At 46.1% G+C, this 16,898-nt stretch overlaps 1 protein-coding gene across 1 annotated transcript in view; it reads left to right on the top strand.

Annotated features, from left to right (window-relative positions):
• The window catches only part of Otog (otogelin), a 78,086-nt gene that overhangs the window by 47,522 nt on the left and 13,666 nt on the right, over positions 1 to 16,898 (top strand). The window contains exons 33-40 of the mRNA XM_020170158.2: positions 905 to 1,183; positions 3,127 to 3,244; positions 4,061 to 4,140; positions 4,598 to 6,363; positions 7,163 to 7,331; positions 7,638 to 7,783; positions 8,403 to 8,492; positions 16,180 to 16,363. Of these exons, the coding sequence (XP_020025747.2) occupies positions 905 to 1,183; positions 3,127 to 3,244; positions 4,061 to 4,140; positions 4,598 to 6,363; positions 7,163 to 7,331; positions 7,638 to 7,783; positions 8,403 to 8,492; positions 16,180 to 16,363 (2,832 nt within the window). The remainder of the gene's footprint in view (positions 1 to 904; positions 1,184 to 3,126; positions 3,245 to 4,060; positions 4,141 to 4,597; positions 6,364 to 7,162; positions 7,332 to 7,637; positions 7,784 to 8,402; positions 8,493 to 16,179; positions 16,364 to 16,898) is intronic.

Genomic DNA, 16,898 nt, shown 5'->3' on the forward strand with positions numbered 1-16,898 from the left:
ATGAGATTGCTTCCTCCTTAGGCATTTCTGATCCCCAGATCCTTGTGGTTCTGCCTGAGAAAGGGTGTCTCCCAACCTCCAGAGTTTGGCCCTCTGCCTAGCGAGAACTTTCTGCTCTTCTTTCAGTATTGCAGTCCAGCAAATAAGGTGTGGTCCAGAGAGGGTGCTGGCTTCCCAGTAGTTTTATGAACATGCTAAGTGGAATCCCCAAGTTTCCTGGCCTTGGAGAATATGGCATGGAAAGGACCCTCGTCCTCCCAGGCTTCATGTCATATTCAGGCCTGTGTCTCCTGAGTCCTAAGAGTGCCCAGGCTCTCCCTCTGCCCATCCTGTGTTCCTTCTCCTGTACGGTGCCCAGGGCACTGGACAGTAAAGCCCACTTGGGAACTAGGGGTCTACACAAGAGGGGCTCCTTGTCTTGGTTCCTGTGAGATAGGAAAGATGATGACAGAAAGAAATGGGGACCAACAAATGTCACGGGGACACTGAAACCTGGCAAACGGCCAAACCCCAGCTTGTCCAACAGACTCTAACTCCATTTCTGTCTGCTTTACTCACTGCTGGATCCTGGGCATCTAGAGTAGTAACAGACCTGGGAAAGGTGAAGGTCCTCAGGAATGTTTACAGAGGGAGGAAGGAGAAGGGAAGAAGGGAAGGAGGGAGGGAGAGCAGGACAGGAGACAGTTCGAGGCTCTGCAGTTGGAGGTTCCTGTAACCGTCCATCAGACAGACAGTGTGAGCAGAGGGTAGTCAGCAGGCAGAAGTGGGAGGGCTAAGGAAGCTGGGGCAGTCATGAAGAAACACAGTCCAGTTGATCCACAGGGAACTGTTGTCCTCAGTCAGCGAAAGCACATATGTGCCGACCCTTTCTCTGCACTGACCTCACTTATGTGGCACTGTACAGACCCGGATGTGGTATCCCTGGAAGCAGCGGACAGACCCAACTTCTTCCTCCACGTCACAGCCAATGGGTCAGTGGAGCTGGCTAAGTGGCAGGAGAGTGAGGCCTTCCGTCACCATGCCTCCTTCTCACTGCACCAGGGGACTTGGCGGGCAGGCCTGGTGGCCCTGGAATCCCTGGCAAAGCCTGGCTCCTTCCTCTATGTGTCGGGCCTTAGGCTGGCCCTAGGGCTATACGAGCATGTGGAGGCGTTCCGCCAGAGCACACTCTTCCGTCTTCTAGGTAGGTGATTACCCTGCCATCACCCTTGAGCCTCAGCCCTCTGCCCTTACTCAACTTCTCTACCTGCCCCCTCCCCACCAGGTCCCAAGAAACAGAACTGTTACTTTCCTGGCACAAGGAGACCATATGGGGGTCATCCCTGGGACAGGGGGTGGCATGTCCTCCATGTTGGCAGGCTAGGGAGCAGTAACAGCGTGGGTTGGGGCTCAACCAATTTCCTGGGTCCTACCTAGTGCTGTAGGCTAACTACATGGTCTCAAAATACACAGCCTTTGTGGAAGTGAAGAGAGAGGAGATCTGGTGGCTGCTTGTGTTGCCCACAGCTCAGGTTTCTTGCTGATGGGGCACATGAGCTCACATTTGCCTGTGAGCTTAAAGACTGTCCACTGTAGCACCAGGCTAAGAAGTTAACAGTCCCATCTCTCCCATGGGGCACCCAGGCAGTGACAGGACAAATCCCTGATCTTTTCACTTCAGGCCAAAGCTTGCCCACCCGTTGCCATCTGGGTTTGTCCCCAAAATGTGTTGATCTCTGATTCAACCCTGGAGAGGCCATGCTTACATTCAACCCTCATGTACTGAGTCCCTAGTGATGCTGATCAGGACAGACCCATCATCAGCTAGGATGGAAGAACTGCCCTTCTCTCAGAGACACTGGGCAGAGTAGAATGAACCCAGGCTTTGAAGCCCGGGTTCAAATTCTGACACTGGTCCTTAGCATTGGAAGGGAACCTCCATCTCCCCAACTCTGTATCTTCACCTAGAAAATAAGGTTATTTGTCTCAAAAGGATACCGTGAGGATTGATGGTTCTCATTCCCTTCCCTCTGGGCCTGACACACAGTAAATGCTCCCCGATGTCAGTTCTGCGTTCCCATCTCCAGGCTCTTGGAAAAGCACATGTCTTCAGTCAGCAGCAGCATGAGGATCAGGGTGCCTGGAAGGGGCTGCTGGGGTGAGGTGAGGGGTACTGTTCCCTCTGCCCTCCGTGGAGCCTGCCCACACCTCCCTGCTCCAGCTGTGGTGTCAGAGACCAGTTACATGTGCCAACATAGTCTGAAGTCTTGTCTCCCTCCACTGTCCCCACTCCCATAGGCTAAGACCCTTCCCTCATTTATCAAAGCAATGGCCACAGGGCCTCTTTAGAGAATATCTCAAGAAGTTTATTTTCCTATCCTCATTTGTGACTTGATTTCCTCATCTATAGTGTTGGGAAAATAAGAGTGTCTGCTTCATAGGATGACCAGGAGGATTCAGGAGCAGATATAGTGCTCTGTGTGGTGTAGCACTCAGTGCTATTTAAGATCTGGCCTTATTGTCTTATTACCATTAGCCTAACTACCTGAGGTAGGACAGTGCTCAGACAGCACCAGGTCCTAGTTCAGGGAACAGAGATATTGCTCAAAGAGAGTGCCTCCCTCACCTGTTAGGGCCAGATGTCCAAGAGTGCCTTAAGCTTGGAGGAGAAGAGGTCCCCAATGCCTCACCACACCCCTCAAGGGAAAGCCTCTTGCCCCCATGGAGTTCTGTAATGGTCCTGCCAGAGACAGTGCAAGAGGAGGTGACTATGCCAGGGGAAAGCCTGACACCGAGGTCCCAGAGGGGCAGGTGACTGGACATCCTTAGGGAGAGATCAGGGTTGCAAGCCTACTCTTCAGCCAGCCCTCAAAACCCGACTCCAAGTACCTGTGCCAGACTCCTACAGGCTCATCCCTACACCAAGTTCATGGCACCCATCCTAGGATCCCCAGGATCTCAGCCATTATGAATACTGTCCCCTTAGCATGGCTCTTTACCCTTTTCCTGTGTGAACCCAGTTGTCTGCTCCACAGGACAGAAAGGGCATGGGCTGAGCTGGGATTACTTCTGTGCTGTGGTGTCTGGCCCAGAGCTGGTGCCCAGTCTCACTCAGTCCAGAGATTCTGGATTGGGTCTTCTTTCTAGATACCAAACCCCCAGGGGCCGCCTACCCCATCTGTGAGTGGCACTATGAGGCCTGTGCCAGCCCCTGCTTCCAAACCTGCCGAGACCCAAGGGCAGCCAGCTGCCAGGATGTGCCCAGGTGAGGGCTAGGGAACTGTGGATATGGAATCAATGTGTGTGTACCAGAGTATTCAACATGCATGTGTGCATGCTTGTGTACATACATGGGCTTTTCTGTAGTCTGAGCACATACATGAGTATGTACTAAGGCATGTGTATGTACTGATGTATATCAGTGTCTAAGTGCTCATGTGTTGTGTGTATGGGGATGTGTGTACCAGGGTAAATGTGCCTTTATATATGAGTGCACTATATAATAAAATACATATGCATCTGTGTATGTCTATTTGTGCATGATGTGTATATAGCTGAGCCTTGTGTGTGTTTGCATGTACAACTGTACATGTGCTGTACATAGCTTTACATATGCACACATGTGAGCTTCATGCATGCAGATGTTATGTGAAGCTATGTGTGCTTGAGGATGTATACACGGACACTTGTGGGAGTCTGTGTGAATGTGTATGTACAAATGTGTGTGTAAACATTTGGCATTCTGCAGGCTTGCAGGACATATGTGAGACTTTGTGAGAATGTACCTAAGTAGAGATGTGTGAGCATGTGCACAAGTGTGTGCGTAGCCATACCTTGTTCACCTGTGTCTCCCTCTTGGTCAGGTGGGGTAGTGTAGGAGTGTGCAGCACACAGATGTAGATATGGGTGCTCCTGTGCACATGTGTGACAGGGACCGTACTGAGGTTTATAATAAGCACGTGCACATGCATATGCATGTGTTCTGAGGAGGAATGAGACCTGTGTTGTAGCCAGGTAAAGAAAATAGGAGTGACTGACCCCCTATTCTAGACCACTGACCTATTCCCCATTCTGTCCTTAGGGTAGAAGGCTGTGTCCCTGTGTGCCCTGCCCCCAAGGTCCTGGATGAAGTCACACAGAGATGTGTCTATATGGAAGACTGTAAGTGGCTTAGATTCCTCCAAGTCCCCAGTGTGTTCCAAGTTCTGGAGTAGTAGAGTCAGAAGAGGGTCTCTGGAAGGAGAACACTTCAGAGCAGGCAGAGGCCTGATCCGGTCCACTCACCCATTTCACAAGGGGAAAGATGAGGACCAGAGTAGTGACAGAACTGACTTGGAGTCTGATGCTGAATAGTTGGGGCAGCTAGGCTTAGACCTGAGGTCTCCTGACTCTGGTATCAGGATTTGAGGTCTAGGTCAGAGTACAGACCTGTTAACTTCCCTGAAGTCATCCAATGTCAGGAGACAGAGGTCCCTGGCTGCTTGGCCACTGGAAACTGCTCTTACCCTGTCACTTAGCGTGCCAGTCCTTCAACCTACACCTTAGTCCTGCCCAGTGATGGTGCCCATGGGGTAGCAGTTACCCTGTCCTAATCTCCTCTCTATCTTGCCTGCCTCAGGTATAGAGCCAGCGGTTTGGGTTCCCACAGAGACCCTTGACAATGAGACCCTGAAGCCTGGTCAAGTCCTGCCCACCCCCAGTGACAAACAGCTGCAGCTTCCACAGGAAACTCCCAGGGCCCCCAGCCACAGGCCGGCCCTCTCCTCAACAGCCCCGCTTATCTCTGTCCTGAACCCACTGATGGCCGCCACTGAGGGGCCAGTGCTATCCCCAGGCCCCACCCAGCCAGCCCTGCAGCAGCCACTGGGACTCACTGCATCCAACCTCCCTGCCCACCCCACAGAGACCCCTGCCAGCAAGGGAGTGACCTCCAGCTTCCTGACCACCTCCCATCTCCCAGAATCCTCATCCCACCCTCTTTCACTACAGACACCCACACATGGTATGGTATCAGTGGCCAGGGAGACAATCAAGGTGACTGTAACCTTTCCAGAGAGCCCCAACATCACAGTCTCTTCCTGGTCACCCCCTGGTCCTCGCTTCCCACTCATGACCAAAGCTGTGACAGTCTCAGGCCATAGCTCTTGGCCTGTTAGGACAACATCCCTGCAGCCCTCCTTGCCAGCAAGTCCCTCCTCCAGGCCTGTGGATTCCCCTGGAGTGACCTTCAGGGCCCCTACCGCCTCGGGATCTCACAAGGCCTTTCAGACACCTGCAGTAACTAAGGTCATGAAGAAGACAGGGGTACCCCAGGCCCAGAATGTTTCAAGTCCCAGTAGCCCCCTGGTCATGGTGAGCACAACTGTAGAACCGGCTCCTCTCAGTCCCCTTGCCACCCAGGGCATGGAGGTGGTGCCATCCACAAAGCAGGGTGAACCTGAGCACAGCCATCTTATGAGTCTGCCAGTGTCCCCACATCCAAGTACAGTCTCCACTGCTCTACCTCGCCCAGCCCGACATACCACCACAGCCACCGGGCCTCCAGCTCTGTCCCCACAAACTCTGGCTGCTACCAGCCTGTCCACAGTTGCTCATGGGCTGGGAGCCACAGCCTTAATGTCTCTGGAGTTAACTCGGCCATCCCAGCTCCTCTCTGGCCTGCCTCCTGACACCAGCCTTCCCTTAGCCAAGGTGGGCACATCTGCCCCAGTGGCCACACCCGGCTCCAAAGGCTCTGACATCACCTTTCTACTTCAACATCAGGCCACATCTCTGGCAGTGGCCACAACTCCACCTGCTCAGACACTCGGTACAGCAGTATCTCCCACCCCAGCTATGGTGGCCCAGGTGCAACTCTCCAGCTCCCCAGCCCCTCAGGTAACAGGCACAACTCCAGATCTGCTTTTGGGAGACACACTGTCAACCTCTGGAGTCGTGACCATGGTTACAGGGACAGTCCCCACAGAATCTGTTGCCCCACGAAAGAGCACTTCACAGAAAATGGCCATCCTATCTAAGCAAGTATCTCTGCCCACCTCCACCTATGGCTCTGCCCAGGGTAAGTCCACAGAGCTTACACCCACTGTTGCCCCCTTGGTGACTGAGGTTGAGGGCCCCCAAGCTCGCACAGTGCCACTGGTGCCCACATCCTACCCCCTGAGCCGTGTCTCAGCCAGGACGGCCTCCCGCGAGAGCTCACTGGTTCTGCTGCCTCAGCTGGCAGAGGCCCATGGGACCTCAGCAGGGCTCCAACCCCCAGCAGAGCCAGTGGGCGAGGCTACCACTGAGCAGTCTGGGCGCTCAGCTCCAGCCCAGAGCATCGCAGAGGGGTCAGCTGGAGCCTTGGCAATCACCACTGAGGCGAACACATCTGCTACCTGTGTTGTAAGTGATGTGCGGGTTTCTCACCTCTCTGTGGACTCTCCTTCCATGCCTTCCCCACCCCCACACACACCTGGTGCCACTGGACTGGATACCACCATACACTCACATCCCCAGGCCTCCTGAAGCCTTGTCTTTTTACAGCTGTCAGGCCAAAAGATGGAGATGTAGTTACTGTCTTCACCTCTGCCCCAAGCTCCAGGTGCCTAAGATATTTCCCAGCCTCCTCTGGTTTCTGAAGTCACATCAGGGTCTCAGCCTACCCATCTGGGCTCTGGGGGCTGATTGGGTGGCTTGCTGTGACACCCTGGGTATGACAATGAGGGTGTACAAGTAGGTGCATGTTTGTGTTTTGAGTACCTGCAATAAGACTGTGTGCACACTTCTGTGTTCATGTGTTAGACAAAGTGAATGCTAATCTATCTGTGTGTGTTCTTGTGTGTGTGATGCATGGTGTGAGACTCTTTATATGTATCTTTGTGTGAAATGGAGAGGGAGAAACTTTGTGCACACATGCATGTACATGTGGGTGTCTGTGAGTATGTGTCTGCAGGCCTGTGTACCTGGACCTCTCTGTACAAGATTCCCTGAAACCTCAGGGAATCTTTCCCATGGTTCCCAATATTGCAGTAAGTGCAGCTTCAGGCCCCAGGTGGCCTGGCAGGTTCACCATCCCCACATAGTTTAACCTCAAGGTGCTCTGCCCTGTAGAACCTGCATTCTAGCAGGCTTGGGGGATGAAAAAAGTTTTGGGGGTACTGGGGGGTAGGCTCTGATGCTGTCCCTCTACTCTGTGCCCCAGCCCATCGCTGAGCAGAACTGCATTCGCCACATCTGCCTAGAAGGCCAGCTGATCCGTGTGAACCAGTCCCAGCACTGTCCTCAAGGCGCTGCACCCCGTCACTGTGGGGTCCTGGGCCTTGCTGTACGAGTGGGCGGGGATCGCTGCTGTCCTGTCTGGGAGTGTGCCTGTGAGTTGTGGGATCAGCAGAGCCTCCATGTCCTCCTTGTACCCCTACCCAGCCAGATCTCTATCACAGATCTGTGTGCTCCCCTGTCTTCCTTCCCGTGGTCCTCTCATCCTAGTGTGACCTCTGACCTAGAAGATTTCCTACCCTTTTGACTCCTGACTTCCGTGAGATCCCTGATCTGGGGGACCATCCAACCCCCAGGGCCTCTGAGTCATCCAGGAAAGAACCCAGACACCTGCTTATCTTCCTAGGAGGACTTGACCTTGAAGATACCTGCTTATTCTCTTACCCTGCCCCTGCCCGCAGGCCGATGCTCAATCTTCCCTGACCTGAGCTTTGTAACCTTTGATGGGAGCCACGCAGCCCTGTTCAAGGAGGCCATCTACATCCTCAGCCAGAGCCCAAATGAAATGATCACTGTCCATGTCCTTGACTGCAAAAGTGCCAACCTGGTAACTGCCCCTTGCCTTCCTCCCTGTCAGGACCTGGGAATTGGACTCGGTTTAGAGGGCAGGTTGGGCAGTGAGCTGGGCTTTGAGAGGTGCCAGAGATGAGGACAGATGAGGAAGCCCCCACAGCAACAGCTCCCTTTGTCTCCTAAGACTCATCTGGAATGGTTATGGTCTCCCTACTGCAGGCCAGGTGACAGCTCCTGGGTGACCATGGGGGAAGAGTTGAGCAGAGAGAGCCAGCTTACACCAGCTTTTTAGGGCTCCTGTGGGTTGGCACTGGAGTATGGGGCTGCTGGGAGGCCACTCCAAGGCTGTGGCCTATGGTCATGGGTGCCAGATGCAGAGGATTGCCTGATAGGATGGCCCTGTGAGCCAGATGGATGGAAGCAGCAACTTCCTCCCTTCCTTCCTCCCTCCCTCCCTGCCTTCCTCCCTTCCTCCCTCCTTTCCTTCCTTCCTTCCTTCCTTCCGCTGGGCTTGCATGAGGTCAGACGGAATCAGAGGTATTCTGTAGGATTCTACACACCATCTGCCCAACCCTTTGAGTGCACTCATAATTGCACTCAAAGTGCAATTTAGGATAGGGCTGTGGGTTGGTGATACCAGCCTCTTTCTGCAGGGACACCTGAACTGGCCCCCATTCTGTTTGGTGACACTGAATGTGACTCACCTAGTCTATCACGTTACTATTGACCGCTTCAACAGGAAGGTAAGTGCATCCAAGAAGTGGTCTCCAGGGTAGAGCAGCTGTCATAGAAGGGCAGGATGCAAAATTAGGTATATTTGGAAGTTACTTTAATTAGAATGTTTGTTATCACCCTAATGTCTGAGGTCTTCCTCCCCTGACAGGAATCATATCCGGAATGATTTTGTGATACAAAGTCAGAATGGCAAGAGACAATGGCCTTTAATCGTTCAGTTAAAATGTCTCACTTTTGTAATTTTTATAAAAACATATGACATGTAAATACATTACTAGGGCCCCTTCCAAGAATGGGATTGTGTAAGTAAGGAGCTTGAAGTTAAAGCTACCTCAGCCAGGGAAGCTGGAGTGTTCAACAATAGTCCACCCTTACAGCGGGTTTCCTCCCAACAGGGTCTCCTCCTACAGTCCCAAAGTCATGGCTTTCCCCCATTCCTCAGCCAAGATCTGTACTTCCTGTTGGAATCGGCCTTTGATCTCTGAAGACAAGCTCTTTACGCTAAAGATCTCAGAAACAGCTTGGGATGGGGGTTTTGTCGTGAGATGGAAGCTTTAGCCTTAGCTTTTTATTTTTTCCATTTTTAAAAATTAAGGCATAACTTGCATACATAAATTCATTCTCTTTAATATACAATTCTGAAAGTTTATTTTTTATTTCTATTATCATATTATTGTTGTACTGGAGGTACATTGTGACATTTGCAAAGTGCTTACAGTGTTATCTTAGTTAAAGTCACCCCCTCCATTGTTCTCCTTTATCTCCCTTCCCTCCCTTCTTAGAATAGTTTCAACAGGTCTCATTTTTCCATTTTTATACATGTGTGCATAATATTCCCACCATATTCACCTTCCTTCACCATCTCCTTATATCTTCCCCACTCCTGCTGGTATCAACTCCCAGACAAGACCTGCTTTACCTTCCTGTCCTTCATTTTTGAAAAAAAGACATTTTGTTTAAGATAGCTATACAGGGAGTTCATTGTGACATTTCTACATATATATGTATTATATCCTGAATTGGTTCATCCCCTCCATTTTTCTCCATTTTATGTTAATCCCATTCTTATGGTGATTTCAACAGGTTTAAATATTCTATATTCATTCTTATATAGAAAGTACATCAACCATATTCACTTTCTTTACTTCCTTCTTTTACTCTCCGCCTGCTGTTAGTGCTCTCCCCTTAGCATGACCTGTTTTTCTTTCTTATCCTTTGTTGTTTAGGTGTCTGTTTGTTGTTCAGTGGGAATTTTGTCTTGGTATTGTACTTGTACATGCATTGTGCTTAAGTCAATGCAACCCCCCTCCACTGCACTTTCTTGCCTTTCCCCTGATCCTGTGTTGTTTTCAGTGTGTTTCATTACGTCTTGTTTCTACACAGATGTGATGTATTTCATTATTATTTGCTATCATTTTTTCCTCTTTTCTTCCTCCTTTGGTCTCCTCTACCAGTCCTACTTTTGGTTACATATTCTGTATATATTTGTGTGTGTGTGTGTATATATATATATATATGATTGATTTTATTTGTATTGGGCCTATTTTCCACATATGAGGGAAAACATGTAGTCTTTGGCTTTCTGAACCTGGCTAAATTCACTTAAGATGATGTTCTCCAGTGCCATCCATTTACCTGTGAATGACAAAATTTCATTTTTTTTTTGTGGCTGAGTAAAATTCCTTTGCCTATAAATACCACATTTTCTTAATCCATTCATAGGTAGTGGGGCATCTTGGCTGTTTCCATAGCTTGGCTATTATGAATAGTGCTTCAATAAACATAGGTGTGCAGGTGCCTTTGGAATAGCCTTAAGGAGTTGCATTCCTTCGGGTATATCCCTAGGAGTGGGATTGCTGGATCATATGGCAGATCTAAGTTTAGTTTTTTAAGAAGCCTCCATATTGTTTTCCAAAGTGGTTGTCCTAGCTTACATTCCCACCAGCAGTGTATAAGCTTTCCTTTTTCCCCACATCCTCGCCAGCATTTCTTGGTGGTGGTGTTCTTGATTCAAACAGCAGTGAGGTGGAATCTTAGTATGGTTTTGATTTGCATTTCCTTTATGGCCAGGGATATTGAGTATTTCTTCATGTGTTTTTTGACCATTTGGACTTCTTCCTTTGAAAAAGCTCTGTTCAGTTCATTTGTCCATTTCTTCATTGGGTCATTGATTTGGGGAGAGTTTAGTTTTTTGAGCTCCCTACATATTCTGGTTATTAATCCATAGTCAGATGTATAGCTGGCACAGATTTTCTCCTAGTCTGTGGGCTGCCTCTTCAGTCTAGTGACCAATTCCATTTTTGTGCATAAGCTTTTTAGTTTCATGTTGTCCCATTTGTCAGTCCTTTCTCTTAGTTGCTGAAGCATTGGAGTTCTATTTAGGAAGTTATTGCTTATGTCTGTAAGTTCCAGTATATTCCCTACTCTTTCCTGCACTGGCTTCAAAGTTCCAAGTCTTATGTTAAGGTCCTTAATCCACTTTGAATTGATATTTATATAGTGTGAAAGACATGGATCTAGTTTTAGTTTTCTGCAGATCCAGCTTTCCCAGCAACATTTATTGAAAAGGCTGTCTTTATCGTATATTTTGGGCACTTTGTCAAAATCATAGCTATGTGTGTTCTTATCTGGGTCTTCTATTCTGGTCCATTGGTCTTCATATCTGTTTTTGTGTCAGTACCATGCTGTTTTTATTGCCATGTCTCTGTAGTATAATTTGAAGTCAGGTATTGTGATCCTCCAGTATTATTCTTTTTGCTCAGCATTGTCTTGGCTATTCAATGTCTTTTGTGCTTCCATATGAACTTTGGGGTTGATTTCTCAATCTCTGTGATGAATGTCATTGGGATTTTGATGGGGATTGCATTTGGTGATCTAGCCATTTTCACAATATTGATTCTGCCAGTCCATGAGCATCAGGGATCTTTCCATTTTCTGTCATCTTTTTTGATTTATTTCTTCAATGAGGTAGTTTTCATTGTAGAGGTCTTTCACTTCCTTTGTTAAGTTTATTACTAGGTATCTTATTTTTTTGAGGCTATTTTTAAATGGAATTGTTTTCCTGTAGTCTTTCTATTCTGTCCATTGCTGGTATATAGAAAGGCTATTGATTTTTGTGAATTGATTTTGTATTCTGCTGAAGGTGTTTATGATGTCTAGGAGTTTTTTTGTAGATTTTTCTGGGTCTTTTAGGTAGAAGATCATGTCATTTACAAACAGGGATAGTTTGACTACTTCTTTTCCTATTTGAATTCCTTATTGCTCTAGGAATTCCAAGACTATGTTGAATAAAAGTGGAAAGTAATTCCTGACTTTAGGCAATTCTGTACGTTTTATCAAACACCTACAGTCATGTAACCATTATCACAATCATGGTGTTGGATAGTTTCATCCCCTGCAAACATGGGCTAATCTCACTATAGACTCTTTGGTTCAATTTACATGATATTTTGGAAATGGCAAAACCATAGGGAAAGAAGGCAGTGGTTGCAGTTTGAGCCTGCCATTAAACCTTGCTCTTGGACGTGAAAAAAAAAAAGAAGGCAGTGGTTGTCAGGAGGCAGGAGGAGGGACCAACAACATTGATATTGGTAATTTGTGTCTTCCCTCTTTTCCTTGACCATCTGGCTAGGGGTTTATCAAGTTTATTGTTCTTCTCAAATGGAATAAAACACTGATAAAATTCCAAGGAGACACTAATAAATAGATTATAGATTTTCTTTGTTGTTTTTTATTTCATTGATTTCTGCTCATATCTTTATTATATTATTTCTTCTGCTTCTGTTAGGGTTAATTTACTCTACTTATTAAGGTGGAAGCCTAACTCATTGATTGGAGGTCTTTTCTGCTTTTTGCAATAGAAGCATATAGTATTACAATTTATCCTCTAAATACTGACTTATCTGTGTTCCACAAGGTGTGATAAGATGTGCTTTATTTCTGATCAGTTCAAAATACATTTTTATGGGGCTGGTGGAGTGGCTCAAGTGATAAGAGTGCCTGTCTAGCAAGTGTAAGGTCCTGAGTTCAAACCCCAGTGCCGCCAAAAAAAAACCCCAAAAACACAAAATACATTTTTATTTATTAGCATATATTAGTTGTACAGGGGGATTAATTGTGACATTTTCATATGTGCTTACAGTATATCTTAATTAGATTCACCTCCTCCATCATTCTCCCTCATCCTCCCTACCCTCATTTCTTAGAACAATTTCAACAGGTTTAATTGTTCTATTTCATACACATATACAAAGTACATCCACCATATTCACCCTCTTTGTGGTTTAAATACTTTTAAACACCTCTTTTGACTTTTATCTAACTCGTGATTTATTTATAAATATTCTATTTCATTTCCAAATATTTGGTGATTATCCAGATACCCTTTCTTTTACTGATTTCTAATTTAAGTCCATTGAGTTCAGAAAATACCATTTTTCCAGCTTGGACCCTTTTAAATGTAACAAGACTTATGTCCAGAGTATACTCTATCTTAGTAAATCTGTACTCTAAAGCTGGGTGGAGTGTTCTATGGATGTCGGTGAGGTTAAGTTGTGAACAGCATTATCCAAGTCTCTAAACTCTCACTCATCTTCTGTTTTACTTGTTCCATTAGTTATGGAAAGAGGATGTTGAATTAACTGGTTATAATTGTTGATTTGTTTATTTCTACTTGGATTTTTATCAGTTTTGGTCACATATTTTGAAATTCTGTTATTGGGTGAGTAACATTTGGGATTTTTATGCCCTCTTGACATATGGGGATCCTTTTATGAACCTCTTATCCTTAAGAAATGACTTTTTTTAACCTGGTAAAAAAAACCTTTGTTCTGAATTTCACTTCGTCCAACTTGTCTGTATTACCTTCTCCAGGTTTCTTTTTATCAGTGTTCACATTTGTGTATAATATATCTATATATCCGTAACCAGCACCTCTTTCTAGTTCTGAAAAATTTCACTGCTCTAAAAGGAAATCTCATACCATAAGGCAATTGCTCCTCGTTAACCTCTCCCTCCAACCCCTACCACCTACCATCTGCATTCCGCTTATGGATTTACTTATTCTGGCTATTTCACATAAATGGAGTCACACAGTATGTGACTTTTGTATCCAGCTTCTTCCACTTAGCCTCAAGTTTTTGAGGTTCATCCACATTGTAGCATATATCAATAAAGAGTTCACTTTCTCTTTTGGGGACTCCAATTACATGTATATTAGAACACTTGAAGTTGTTCTACAGATCACTCATACTCTTTTTCTGTCCTACAGATCACTATGTTCATTTTCTCAACCTGTTTTCTTCCTGTGCTTCATTTTGGGTAATACCTATTGCTCTGTCTTTTTTTTTCTGGGGGAGGGGTGGTACTTTGAATTAAACTCAGGGCCTTACATTTGCTAGGCAATTACTCTACCACTTGAGCCATGTCCCCACTCCTTTTGCTTTTAGTTTGTGTTTCAGATATCGTCTGAACCACTAACTGCCCAGGCTGACTTCAAACCATGATCCACCTATCTCTGCTTCCCAAGTAACTGATATTATAGGCATGAATACTACACCTGGCTTGCTTTTGAAATACAGTTTCATTAGCTTTTGCCTGAATTGGCCTCAAGCCATGATCCTTCTATCTCTGCCTCCCAAATTGCTGGAATTACAGTTGTGTGCCACCACACTAGGCCTCTGCTGCTCTAAGCTAATTAATTTTTCATCTGTGGTCCCTAAACATATGTTAATCTCATTCAGTGGATTTTTCATGATTAGAAATTTGATTTGGGTTTCTGATAACTTTTAGACGTCACCTCAACATACTTCTGTTTTTCTCTCTTGAACCTGTAGAATATAGTTATAATTGTTTTTGATGTACTTGTCTACTAATGCCATCAACCATGTCACTTCTGGGTCATTTTTTATTTCTTTTCTTTTTAAATTATGGGTTATATTTTCTTGCTTCTTTGAAAGATTTACAGTTGATTGGATTCCATACACTGTGAGTTTTACCATCCACTTTGGATGCTGGATATTCTTTTTGTTTGTAAAAGTATTCTTAGGCTTGCTAGAAGCAGTTTGATCATTTTGAGGTTGTCTTTAAGTTGTGTTAAGCAAAGCCAGAATAGTCTTTACTCTAAGTACGATTTTGTTCCTTTACTCTTTTTTGTCCCACGGAAGCATTCCTTACCCCATACTCTCTATATATGACATGTTTCTACTCTAGCTGGTGGTAGCTCCCACTATTCCCAACCCTGTGTCAGCTGTGAGAATTTTTCTATCTGTTCCTTTCAGATGAGGTCTGAAAGGACCTCAGATTTTCTCCTGAGGTCTCAGGTAGTTTTCTTATCTGCATATACTTATCAATATTTAGCTGAAAACTCAGAACATAGTCAAGATGGAGTCAGAGCAAGGCTCTCTGCAAAGCTTCAGATCATATGCTTTCCCTAGTCAACCTCTTCTTTCTGAAAACTGGCTATCTTGGCCTCTATGAACCTTAAAAGTCTTGAAAACCCAAGAAAATTTCCAGGTTATGCCTGGGTCCTTCCTCCTTTCACTGTGGCCTGGAACCTCCAAGCAATAACCTCGGGCAGTCATAAGACTCATTTCCTCTGCTTCCACCTCTTCAGGAATCACTCTCCTGTGCTGGCAATGGTTCAATGCTAGAAACTGGTCATTTCATATATTTTGTCAGGGTTTTTTTTTTTTGGTTGCTTAGAGAAGAAGGTAAATCCAGTCCCTATTCCTCCATCTTGGTCAGAAGAGGAAGTCCAAGTACTCAGTTTTGAAGCTTTTGTCCTTTGCTCTTACCTGGACTTAGAGGCCTGTGAACACAGGTGAGAAGTTGGAAACTGTCCAAGCTCTCTGTCCAAGCCCCCTGTCAGTACAAATAGAAAGACCCAGGCTATGAGAGAGCGGGGACTTTCCCAACATCACAGAGTTCTGGATTGGGACTCCCTCTACTCCAACACGGTAGTTCATGTACTGAATAATTTGTAAAGTGATGAATAAAATTATCTCTTCTTGAAGGAAGGAGGTTAAGTCATAATAAATATTTTATAATCTTAATCTTTTTCCTTTCTCAGTTTTATAGCATAAAACTAATAATTTATGTTACGTCCACATTTATCCTTGTTCATATGTAATAGAGGTTGCAGCTTTGAATTTAAACTGTTTGTGAGGATTAGGATGTGTTGAATATTTAACAACTATTGATTGAGCACCCAACTTATGTCAAGTCCAAAGGCAGGTGCTGGGGATTCAAAGATTCAGACACAGCTTATCCTTTAAGAAACTCATAGTCACTAGGAACCTAGAGTAGGGAACAATTAAATTCTGGTCTAATGGTCAGTACAGAGGTGAGCTGACATCAGAGGAGTATCAAACCCTCGAGTCTGTGGATTTAGGGAAAATCTCCCAGCAGAAATGATATGAACAGAATCAGGAAAGAAGACAGTGATTAGAAAGGCTCGGGATTTGTGTTTATGCAGGCATGAGATGCAGCCTGCCTCCTGCTGTTGTATTTATTTTTTGCTCATAAAAATATTTTCAGAATTATCCTATGCCATATTGGACTGTGTCTTGTATGCATGTGGCACATAGGAGGTACCTAGTAAATATTCATCAGATGATGGATGGACAGATGGATTAACAAAAGGATGATGGATGGATGGACAATTTGTGTTCACACTGAATCCCCCTTCCTCTCAAGGTGACTGTGGACTCACAGGCTGTGTGGCCACCCGTGAGCAGGTATGGGTTCCGAATTGAGGATACAGGCCACATGTATGTGGTCCGGACGCCTTCACGTATCCAAATCCAGTGGTTCCACAGCTCAGGACTCATGATCTTGGAGACCAGCAAAGCCAGCAAGACCCAGGGCCATGGCCTGTGTGGTGAGGTGGGACCCAGCTGAGGGAGGGGAGTGCTTCTCAAATCCATCTCTGCCACCAGACATAGATTCCCCTGGACCAGGAAGAGAGGGTACCAGGCCAGAGATGTGACTATCCGAGCTGCCAGGCAAGCGAGGCAGATGTCTTGTGTTCTGGAGCTGAAAAAGATAGCAGGGAGCTAATACAGGGCTCTGGCCTTAGGCAGTTGTCACTTCCAGCAGGTTTATCTGTCAGCTTTCCGAAAGCCTCCTAATGCCAGATAATCCTTCCTGTCTGCATGTGCCTGGCTTTCACAAAGCACTCCACACTTGTGAGCTCACTTACTCCAGGTCATCCACACAACACCCCTGAGAGGTGGCACTTAGTATCCCCAATAAACCAAAGACAAGAGGCGCAAAGAGGTTAAGTGCTTCCCTGATGACATGTGACAGAGTTGCCACAACACAGAGAACTTGTGCTCTTCTGACCACAGCATGACCACAGAAGACATGTTCTAAGGAATTGGATGTGTTTGACTAAGAAAAAGGGGTACGGAAGG

Source organism: Castor canadensis, chromosome 1 (assembly GCF_047511655.1).
Source record: "Castor canadensis chromosome 1, mCasCan1.hap1v2, whole genome shotgun sequence".
NCBI classification, from domain to species: domain Eukaryota; kingdom Metazoa; phylum Chordata; class Mammalia; order Rodentia; family Castoridae; genus Castor; species Castor canadensis.